A 12,363-nucleotide genomic window follows, 5' to 3' on the forward strand; every position below is an offset into this window, starting at 1 on the left:
AACTAGATGGATTAAGAGCCAATGTTATTTTTTTAATCCGAAATGCAAGATGTTTCAGAGTGAGGAATGTCTAAGGTGAATTAAGTGAAGGTCTTGAGCATATCATTCATTAAAAGATGGGTTACTGCATTTTAGATAGGTTAGATAGGTTTAAGCTCTACGATACAATTATGATGCCACTTTCCTATATAATGTTTGGGATTTATAACCTTATCTGAGAATTTCATTGCTTTAGGACTTATTATCCAAGAAGCGATTTAAAGAAAGCCACTACAATAATCTTATGACGGTACATTTAATGCATTCCCTTTGAAGTCTTGCATTATCTTTCAATGTGGGTGAACTCATAATATTGTATTTTAAAAGAGACCCTCAGGTCTACCTACTGTAATAGCTGAAGAAAGTAGGTTTTGGACAATAAATATATTTCATTGAAATAAAGAAATTCCATTGCTTTATATGGGGGGAGAAAATAGCAGCCTCATAGGAGGTCCTCATGCATTTGCGTTTTCCATGTGTCCCTTATAGAAAGACTAGAAGGGAGTTGTTTTATCCATCCCCATATGAAGTCGCCATGCAATGAAAGAGTTAATAAACACATCTATAAATACAAAACCAAACCCTAATTTCCATGTTCTGTATCAAAGTGGCATCCTATTCCTTTGTAATAATCTTCTTTAACTGTAGGAATGGTTCACTGTTGGTAATTAAATATTAAGATGACAACTTCAATAGCTTCCATGATGCCAAGGGCAGCGATATACCTATATCAATTTTCTGGAACTCTTACCTGACTTTCAAAAATATTTCATTGATGTAGTAATTCGCAATTCAAGCCTAGGCACTAATAGGTTAATTTAATTCCTATCAAAAAGTAGCATCTCAAATGGCATAAGGATGTCAAAAGAATACTGTTGGGGATATAAAATGCATAGATCCCTATGGCAAATCGGAACAAAAGCGAGGTTAAACATGTAACAGGTACTTACAGGTACATCGGCTTTAACAGAAGATGGGATGGTTTCTCATTGACATGGTAGAGGGGGAATGGTTCAAATCCACCAATAAAATCAACTGAAAGCCAAAAAGGATCAAATGAAAATTAAGAAACAAAAATCATAACATGACCAAATCAAAAACAAAACAATGCATAAAATAAAGTGTAAAACAAATATGTAATGCTTGTGTGTAAACAGAAGGTAAATATAGTGTATCCGTAAAAACAACAAAGAAAACCAGGTAAATTCAGGAAACGTTTACAATCCTGCTTATTACTGGACACTTAGAAAGATGAATGGTTTTCATGTAATCATATGCCTGTAGCATTATTCCACCTACACAATCTAAGTGGGCAATTTACTTTGGCATTATGGAAGTACAACCTTTTCCAAATCGCAGGTACAAAACTATTTTGCAAAAGGTGGTAATGCTTCGGCTGAATCTTGTCATGTGAAGAGATAAAATCACCTTTACAAGCGGCAATTCAATTTAGCAAATGGAAGATCCTATTGATTAATGCTGAGTTTAACAGCATCAATATCAGCAGTGAAGGCCAAACCGTAAACTTCTGTATTGCACATGGTACAGTACTGCGCGATTCACTGGTACTTAAGATTGAAGGGGAAGAATGGACGTGGTGTAATAAGCTGAATTCAATGCTTATGAATAAATGAGGGGTAGACTTTCATTTGGATGGAGGAAGCCTGAGAGTTAAAGTTTTGGTCACGCGATCAATAATCCAGGAGTACTCAAGGTTCTCAGAAATCGAAGGCTTGTTAGAAAGTAGCAGTGGAACTCGGAGGGATCAAAACAGAACAAGCCCAGAAGCAGACGAGCAGAGTATGCAAACAACCCTCTCCTCCCTGTAGAGTTTCAGTGACTAACCAGCAAAAACAAAACCCAACAGCACCATCACTGGAAGTTCTGTCAAGAAACTAGCAGCATCAATAAAACACTAAACCTGCAAAGTCTTGTGTTCTGCTTATAGCAGCTACAGTATGTTTTATAGCATTAAACAGATTTTGAATCCATCCCTCTTTCTGACACTCTGCCAAGAAGGCGGCTTTACAATAAAACTCCCATGACTTACAGGCTGTCTTCCAATGTGGTTATCTTTTTGCATTACTGCATTGGGAAACAGCAAGGAATTAACCATCTGTTTGAACAACACATGCAAGCCTTTCCCTCTGGTGTTTAAAACTGCGCCGCGTATGCCTGGCTGCAATACGTGGACGTTGTGATCTTATCAAACAGGGTGAAGGAAGAAGAGCCACATTTGTTTATTTAAAGAGAGTTGATTCAGCCAACAATCTTGAAAACTCTGCACTTCACAAATCAATCAATCATTCACCTCATGAACAGATTTTAGCACACTGATGGCAGATGGCGTACGATTTTCATTCAGAGGATCTTATTTCTATGAGGCTGGGAATATATATATTTTTTTATCATCTTCATCAGCAGTATGCATTTTTATTTAAAGATTCTAACTATTAGTTTTACAAATTCGTGACTATCTGACTTTTCCTTTTAATTGCGTAAAAAATAAATATAAATATTATATATATATAATATATATATAAACAAACAAACAAACAAACAGTTCATGCCCCACCTCGTCCAAATATCTCAAAGTGAATAAAACTGGAACAAGCAGCAAATCGTTTGATATACAGAGTTTTAGCTCCACATTAGCTGTCAGGGATCATTTAGATAAATATGTGAAGTCATTTTTCAGAAGAGAGAGAAAGGGCTTTGAAGACTCAATGGTGCCAGATAAAGACTTCAGAACAGGCTGCAGTTGGTGGTTGGTGATGCATGAACAGAGATATGGAGGGGCTCTTCATCCTCCCCTCTCCAAAAAGACAGCAACACGCAGGCCGGGAGGCAAAACAGCCAGCTTGGAATCTGAACATCTCGTCACAGCTTTTATTCATGCAAATCAGACACAGAGAACACTACTACAGAGTCGAGGTGTGAATGCATTGTATCACAGAGATACTACTGAACATCTTCCAGTATGTCCGGATATATCCGACCATAAATCAAAGTTTAATCTTTTATAAACTACTGGTGTTATAATTCCTCAGATGCCCTTCTTTGACAGGAAAAAGCGATATTAACAGCTTCCTGAGAAAGTAATCTGTATGAAAATAAATGTGCACGGCTGCACAGCTAGCTATGTTCATGCTTACATGGTTTATAGCATGGGATTCCTGTAAAATGAGGCGATCAGTCATGTACAAGTCAGGCCGGCTGCAGTACATGCTTTATGCGCCATTTAGTTTAATAATGGGTACTGTAGAGGCGCATGTTACATTTCCATAGAAATAATATTTCTGTATGCTTAATATATAGTATTCTACAATTGCATAAGTTCAACATTTTTATTTTCTGCATCAATATCAAAGATAAACTGAATATTGATGATGCATTCATCTTCAAGGAGAGATTTGCCTAAACCTACCACCATATGTATATTTCCTACTGGAAATGCAAGCTTGTATACCACGAGAAGGTACATAATGTACACCTTTCAGCTATTGCTAAAGAGTTCATTTAAATACGTACTTTAATTCTGCATGTTTAACTCCTTACTTTAATTCTGCATGTTAAACCCTTTTTGATAAGCCTGCCAGAACAAAGCAGCAGTAAAATGGAATCACTCTGCAGCCTGCTGTTTTCGCCCCCCATACCAGATTTTGGATGCAAGAGTGTAAAAGGAGCTGGGTGTTACACGAGAGCGATGATTTCAGGAGATAAAGAAATAAAACCTGCCAGCTGCATTCCAACATTAAATATAAAACTGCAGCAAACCAATCAAAGGGGAATGGTTGAAAAAGTAACCGCCAAGTATTAAACTGAAGTTCCCGCAAACACAGTAGCATAGACCTACACATCACTCTGCCCATGTACCGACTTAATTGGCATTAAATTGGTGTCACTACAAAGACGAAACACTCGCAGGAGGACACAAACCTGATACTGTACTATTTACAGTGTCTCCAATATACTGCACACTGGTCCCTTTTAAACTGCTGTAACTATTGCATACAGTCAATCTGTACAAGTCTTGAAGACAGATGCAGCAGGAACAGCAATGCAGATCCATTGCAGTTGGGTGTTTTGCTTGGTTTTGGACAGTCAGCTTTGCGACTGATTGCAGATTAAGAAATACACACGTGTACATGCTTTCTGGGCAATCTGTTCTTGGTTTTACTTCTATATTTATCACTATTTCTGAGCAGCAATGAAAGCTTCAGGCTCTTCCTGGCAAACGCAGGTCAAATCTCTTTCCTAATTAGCAGTCGGCTTGATGCTTTCCAGAGGAAGATGTGGGTTGCTTATCAATTTTCCCCTTCACTGCAGTGGGTAACCACTGACCTAATTAAGCACTGACCCCACCCACCAAAGTAAAACACCTCTTTCCTATGTAATCAAGTTACAGCACTGCCATGTTTTCAGATGGGACTCATGACTTGCAGTACTAACGGTCAGGGGTCATTGCACTGCCACACTGGTTTGGTGGCCCACGGCACTAACCACAAACAGATCTCCTGAAGAGAGTTTAATTTGCTTATCAACATTAATCCTTCAGAAGGCAAATTCCATTGCCAATTCAATATAACACTTAGAAATGGTATCTTGCTGTGCATCAGAAAAAGGCAGATGTTAAGATGTATAGATGAAAATAAATTGAAAATGCGCCACTAAACTGTGTAAGACCCTGCTGAGGGAGGTTTCCTGCCGACAGCTCTAAAATATTGATGTCCTTTCTGCAGGAATTATTCAGACGGGTGAACCCACGACTGATACGAGCTCCTGGGAGGCCAGTCAAAATCAAAGAAAACAAATCATTTCTTCATAAATAGTGTACGTTTTTCATATGGAGCAATACTAGGCAAGCCGATAAATCTGTGACCTGTCCAAGAATCTAATCACCCCCTGGGCTGATACAATAGCAGTAATCATTCTGGAATAGCAGTGCCTCAATATAATATACAGCCCAAAGGACACAGTGATTAGAACAACAACAATGCAGTTGCTCCAAGATCATGGAGGAAATGACATTTAAAAACAAGTGTAGTTGCTATTGCTCAACACCGAGTTTTCTTAGATGAATATGAATCAGCCCAAAACTGGTCTCTTTTCCATAATGATGGCAGAGAATGAAACATCCCATTGATAGACGACGCATTCTAGAAGGGAGGAACACATTCATTCTAGAAGGGAGGAACACATTCATTTTTGCAGTGCTGCTGTTTGTCTCATGCTTGTTGGTCTGCAGTACAAAAGTAATACAACAAAAGTGATTCTGGGATTTCTATGCAAGTACTATATGGGTAGCATGCCGCAGTACAGAACAGTTACATGTCCAAAATGTTATTACCTCAGTATATTTTTATAGGGGGGGGCTTTGGTATGACAATAAAATCATGATAAATAAACACTTACAGCAGACCCATGGGGATGGGAATAATTAATTAAATTACTGTTCAATCTTCTCAATAAAACATTAAAAAAAGACAGCTGGCCAGTGGAATGCAAGGCATGTGCTGCAGTGGGGAGTGGATGTGATTTGATACCGGCTGGCTCAGGGGCTGCTGGGTTTGGAATGGAGAAACCCCGGCTGTTCTCCATGGGAAGTGCCCCAGCTGGTCTCCATCACACTGAGAGGGGGAGAGGGGGGCGGGCAGTGTAGATCAGTGTTCACACATCAATACTCACAGCTGTCTTCCTCCTCCGTGAAAACACTGACCACGTAGCAGGCGTACACGAAGCCCACGAGCTGTAAGGAAACAAAAGGGGACAAGCACGGTAGAAACGAGTTGAAATAAACCAATGGCCTTGAACACACTATTCCCGAGGGCCCCATTCAATTGGATTATTCTAACGACGTTGAGAAAATGATTTGGATACAAAGGTGCTATACATGTCATGAGTGGCAACATTTGAGCTAAAACCAAAACACATTATATCCTGTGCTGCATTCTTATGTTCAGCATAATACATGTGGGTGTGAATTAATTCACTTGTCAGTCTGAGCCCCCACCCCAGTCTTTCTTCATTTTTAAATTCATTAAGTGGGGAGAAGGTCTCTCAGGGTGAAAGGGTTCTTTTCAGTAAACAATGGGTTTGATAATTACAGTCGTGTTTAAAAATCTAAAGAAAATGACATTTCTTAGAACAATGAACGTCAACTGAAGACATTCCACAATAAAGTAAAATGTCAAGAGCACAGCCGAGCTCGTCAACCGAGACGCACATATTGCCTAATTTGCATAAATCATGGTAATTCCCAGCTGATGACAAGAGCAGAGACGAATGAACTTGGAGACAAACAATTCTTCATACCCTGCTTAATGAAAATCAAACGCAAAACTCATCTTATTTTAATCTTATTTTCCAAAACAACCAAGTGAATTTCTAAAATGAATCCAGACATGACAAAGACCAAAAAAAATGTATTGTACAGGATTAGCTCCTGCTGGTACTTCAAACAATGGCAGAAGACAACATTTTATAGGCACAGTTCTGACAAAACGGTTCATTTCTTTGCTGGATAAACCCGATGTCTAAACGCCATCAATAACGGCTTCAGTCCTGATGGTGACAGTTAACTGCTTTAAGAGATCCGGATAGCATTTCTCAAGTACTGTTAACTCAATTCCCGTTTCTGCAGCATCTCGTTTTTCTTTTCTGTAAGCTCTTTTCTTGTTGCAGGCACACTCCTGGGGGATGCAGCCAGGGCTGTTAATGCAAAGGGGCAACTTAACGCCACAGCCGCTTCAAATGTTATCTGAACAATAGCCTGGATTTATCAAAGCATTTCAATCCAGCGTTTGCATCACTTTTGGTGACAGGAAAATGAAATTGGCATTTGCAGAAAATAGATTTTAAAAGAAAGAAAATGCTTCAAATCACATGTTATTTAAAGCACTAAAAGTGTACGCCCATCAAATGTACAGTATTTGCACCACTCACAGTAACTACATTGAATGCCAAGCAACCAAAGATTAAGGTTCTGGTATTATCTGGTAATACTGACAACTGGAAAGTACACAACCCATTCAGAATTCCTGTAATCAATACATGTGTTCCAATTCCAGCCATCAGCTATTTAACACATACATACTGAACTGTGTGATGCAAGCTGAATTAATTTGCACACTGTAATTCAACACCCACATACGTAATGTTAATGCATTGTAATGTTTTTTTTCAAATGCACGATGGTGTATTACAATCAATCTTGCATATCATGATCAAAACGCGATTGAGTAAACTGAATTTGATTTGCATAAATATATTAATGCAAAGGGTATCGGGTTAATGTATCAAGCAGATTATTTACATTTTAATTATGCATTTGTCAAAACTGTAAAACAGCATTCATCACAGCATTCATTTTATTTTGCTTGCTCATTAAGCTAGATGACCCACAGTAAACAGCACTCTCTGGACATGAAGTAATGCTGACCTGGCTACTAATGAAATTACCTTGAAGTGTCCATGACAGGGTTACTGTTCGGTCTGTTCAAGTTTGGATTGAAACCCCATAAGGGAATGTGCCTCCAACCCTACAATGTGCATCCCACTGCCCCTTAGCTATCAGCAAGTTCCTATCCTAATAAATTTGCTGTTGATCAGTGTCCTAACCTCTAGCCCTACCAGCTGAATGGTCAGGTTTCCTCATCCATCGCTGGCGAGATAACGAAAGTCTTGTTTTCTTAGTAATTACTAACTGTGAGGCTTTCAATTTCACACATGGATAAATGGGCAACAAAAAGATAAATGGAAAAATGATTTTAAAAAATCGGTCTTAGAGTTGTTATATTTGCTTTCATTGCCATTCATTCGTGACTCTGCAGCTGATGCATAGTTCACACACCCTAGTCTCTGTAAGTCGCCTTGGATAAAGGTGACTGCTAAATAAACAAATAATAACAACATCAGTAAAGCATGTGCACGCCGAGTGTGAATACCACAAGTTAACAAAAGAAATGACTTGCAAGCCACACCCATCTGAAAAAAGGCTTCCAAAAACAGCACCTGAAAATAACACTTTAGAATGGAAAGGCTTGCAATTACAATAACGACTCCTTATCAAGGAAAGCACTGTGCAGCAATCCTGCAGACGTCATTTCTCAGGTGGCATTTATGGGTTCACGATATCTTTAAAAAACACACTTTTTTAGACAATAATTTGCTTTTAACCATTTTTGACATCTGAAGAACTGAGCACCAATGATAAAACATGCAAAGCCTGCCTCAAGCATCCAACTTCCTCACCGCAAGTTCTGTGTAGATTAATGGCAGTGGGAATTAGTTACAGTGGTTTTAAAAGGGACGGTATTAGTCACTCGCAGCAGGAGGCAGAGTCCAAAAGGGCTCTTTAGCACCTTGCTGTCAATGCTCCACAACCAACACATTCAACTCATGTAGCACCACAGAGACACATTTCTACTTGTACTTCTGTTGAGGTAAATGCCGAGAGCAGTTTTGTGCGTATGTACTGTATATACATTGAGGACTGGATGATAAATCGCCTGACAACAACAGAATGAGACAAGCTCCAATTGCAAGACTGCATTTCTAAATATGCCAGAAAAATACATTAACTGCTGTAATTCATCTGTTGGGATTACTGTAACTAAAATGTATTTTCCTAATGGATACCATTCTGTTCTGCCTCCAGAAACGTGTAGACATTTCTCAAAATAAAAGGGGGAAAAAAGCTTCAAAACAAAATGTATTTAACGATTTATTTTTCTTCTATTAATAGCAGTCTTCTGTACTTGTACAATAAACTATTCCCAGGACAACGTGCGCAACAGCATGTGTTAAACAACAGAGATTGCAAGATATTATCTTAAAACTCCAAGAAATATTTGGACACTCCTGGGAGAAGCAGCATTTTAATATACAGAACCACCCACCGCCTCGGTCAGTGGGGACATCTCAAGCAAGCCCTTAAGCAAAGTTCAGCAAAGGCAAACTTTGTGGGTGTTAGACAGCAAGCAGGAGAGATTCATCTGGAGGGCTTCTATCCAAACTGTAACATTTGTACTGAGGGCTTGATCTTTGTGTAACCAAAGTTTTTATTTTGTAAAATGTCTTAGTTTTCCCTGGCTCAAGAAAGTGTGCAGCTTCTACGGGTCAGAAGGACTTCAAGCCGGCGAGAAAAGTAGGCGTGGCTCAAAGCAGATACTTTACTAATGAGCAGCTTCAGGACTATTAAAAACACCAACTCCACAAAGATTGGGATAGGAGTGAAAACAGTACTAAAGCTAAAGAAAGCATCCCCCCACCTCTTCCTGTTAATGTAAACATGTATGCATTTTCTTTTCTCTTACTACCATACAGTGTTTCAAACCAATTAATTAAATCAATTGGCAGGAAGAATAGCTTAGAAGACCAATCCTATCAAGAATGGTTTGTGGCACCATTCCCAAGCAGGCAAGTTCCAAACCAAAGCATCCTCTAGGAATTACAGGGTCATCTAATCCCAATTAAAACCCAGGCGTAGCGGGACTGGGAGAATGTTGAGTTTCAAAGTAAAGCATGCCAGGACATATTTGTATGCAATTATAATACAAAAATGGGCATGCATTTAAATCTGTGCCTGTTAATAATACAATATGAAGTGTGGAATGAGTCCTGAACGGATGATTACTTCAGACTGTATGGCTTCAATAGGAAAACAATGCGCTCATAAATAATTGTAGGCAATTTCAATTAGACACTTAGAAGAAAATGAGTGGTGGTATACAGAAGGATGGAAAAAGCTATTGTTGGGAGTATGCTCTCCATCCAATTTCCTTACAAAATCCAAATCCTAAAGAAACTGATTTTGTAAAATCTCATTAAGCAGCGTCTAAGCTGGCCGAAGCACAAATGACCACTTCTAAGAAAAGCAATCCGGGTGACTATCTGCGTGCCGTGATCATTAACAGGGACTTAAGCTGGCAAGAGCTCCTCTTCCCTGAAGTGTAGGAGATAAGGTTTCCATAATACATGATGTGAAGTGCTAGAAAAACTAATGTGTTGCTGTGTGTCTCCCACTCAGATACCAAAACCTGTACGGTCTCACTTGCCCAGTCTTTACAGACAAGTTTGTACATGCAAACCGTATTTAATAGACCCGAAAACTTCCCAAATGTTTTAACAAGCGATACAATAGTGTGTCAAAAATGGTTGGAGCTTCATCTGGGTTTTAAGTCTTAAAACTTTTGTTAACATATATCTTGTAGGACAACCTGTGTACAATTACAGCTATGTATCGTTCGGTTTTATAAAAGAGGTCAACTGTTGTTAGTTCATAATTATTAACAGCACCTTACAGAAGGAATAGGCACAACCCTTATACTAACTGGTAATGCAGAACAGATGAAGGTTGTTAACTGCTCAAATGGAACCTAGGGGGTTAAAGCTAGACTACCTATAAAATATGTGAGATTTACAATTAAGCAGCAACAGCAGCGTGCTTTTGAAGTTGAAAAGCGGGGTGACTTTTGTATAAAGTTACAAAGAATAGTTTGTCACAAAAGGGATCCTGTCTAGACTTCAGAATGTCTGCTAGTTTTGTATCTGGCTGTGTTTAATGAGCTGCTTAATAGTCCACAGGGCAGAACTTGTAAAAGCACAATAAAGATGCTGCAAACAGCACTTACTGTATTATTAGTCACAGGCTATCAGACATGGAGGACCCTTGCAGCGAGTGGTACCCGAGGGGAGGGTCTGTCTGTTTCCAGCACCAGGATACAATCCCTGCAGGGAGGGAGTATTGAACGGGTTTATGTGGTCCAGCAGGGATCTTGCATTGAGTTACACAGGGAGCGACATGTAAAGGAGATTTTGATTTCGTATGGCTATATTATTGGACAAAGCAAGATTCGACTGATTTCAATGCTTTGTAGAGAATAAAAATATATATATGAAGGTTTCTTCTCTCCATTTGGTTATTTCATCTCTCAATACAACTTGGTCAGTTGGCTTTTTAAAGTCAGAATAGAACCTACATAAAAAGGGCTGCCCAGAAGTAATGATGACCTCTAATCATTTCATCATGCTGGTCCCAAGGCAGCATGTTATACTTGTTGATCCTGATGGAGATATGCTTTTACACACGGATGGAAAGTCATTAAAGGTTCTTGGTCCATAGCCCAGACTAGCTCAAGTACTTAATCCACTAGAGCATTGCTGGATCTAGCTGATGATGTTGTTGAAAGGAAGTATTAAATATTGAGCCACTGAACCTGATCTGTTGAGAAGAGTGGAGAAAGCCATCCACCAGCAAAAACATATGGTGACAAGTCCATAAATCCACACACACTAAGACCTTACTGAACACGTGACTGTTTATTTTGAACTAAATGTAAAAATATGTATCATTGATTAGGATTTAAATCAAATAGCAAAAGTGCATTTAACCAGATCGAGTATCAGACGCCACAGGTGGCAATGCTAATGGGCGGATTATTTAGGAACACAAAATGGAAAACTGAAGGAATTAGAAGATGGATCTAGAACATTATGTTTGGGTTAATTTGCAAAAGAAAAAAAGATGATGTGAGCTTGTGCTATGAAAACATTACAGAAACATCTTGAAGGTCATGAGGCTTAAATAAAAATGTACAGAGGGATTGAAACTTCTCCAGTTCTGGAATGGAACCATTACAGGTATGTTGCTCGCAGTCCTCTTTGAAGCCTTAATTAGATCATTAAACAATCAAACAGAAAACCAGATGGCAGAATCTGTTCAGCATTTTAAACACTATCCTTCCATGGGCTTTAGTGCCAGCTCATTGATTCTCAATGGAGAAGTGGGAAATTAAACAGGTACTGGGAGCAGAAAAGGGACTGGGCATGAATTAGTGCACAGCCAGTTTTAAAATGGAACAAATACAGCATGATCTTCTTTGAAATTGTAGTAAATGTTTCAAAACCGCAAGACACAGCTATGACAGCCCCCTGGGAATAACAACAGATGCACTTTGTGTAATTGGAAATTTACCAATTGAAAAAAAAATCATTAATAATCTTCAATGTTTTCTTACCTCTCGTAGGCGTTTTCATGTTGACCTGATTGTTTTACAGACTTTATTTTAGACACAGGGTGAATCCAATTTGTTTGCTGCCACAACACAAAATGTACTTCCGGTTTTACAGTTAACTGGACCCTACCCCTGGCTTTCGATGCTGCTCAAAGGAAACAACACAGAAAGCAAATGGAGAGAAACTTCCATCTGATAGCGTTGTGGCAAGACAAATGGGATTAACCAGAGTCAACATGAAAAACAAGTCTGAAGAACAAAAGTAAGAAAAGCGTTTCAATTTTCAGTTATTGCATTCGAACGCCTG

The 12,363-nt window shown here is 38.9% G+C and overlaps 1 protein-coding gene across 2 annotated transcripts in view; it reads right to left on the reverse strand.

Annotated features, from left to right (window-relative positions):
• Positions 1-12,363, reverse strand: part of LOC117421408 (sodium/potassium-transporting ATPase subunit beta-1-interacting protein 4) — a 40,257-nt gene that overhangs the window by 3,436 nt on the left and 24,458 nt on the right. Inside the window, exons 5-6 of one of the 2 annotated variants that reach the window (XM_058990983.1) lie at positions 5,728-5,788; positions 990-1,074 (exon numbers count right to left, since the gene is read on the reverse strand). In XM_058990983.1, the coding sequence (XP_058846966.1) occupies positions 990-1,074; positions 5,728-5,788 (146 nt within the window). The remainder of the gene's footprint in view (positions 1-989; positions 1,075-5,727; positions 5,789-12,363) is intronic. The other variant, XM_058990984.1, reaches the window with a different exon arrangement.

Source organism: Acipenser ruthenus, chromosome 18 (genome assembly GCF_902713425.1).
Source record: "Acipenser ruthenus chromosome 18, fAciRut3.2 maternal haplotype, whole genome shotgun sequence".
Lineage (NCBI taxonomy): Eukaryota > Metazoa > Chordata > Actinopteri > Acipenseriformes > Acipenseridae > Acipenser > Acipenser ruthenus.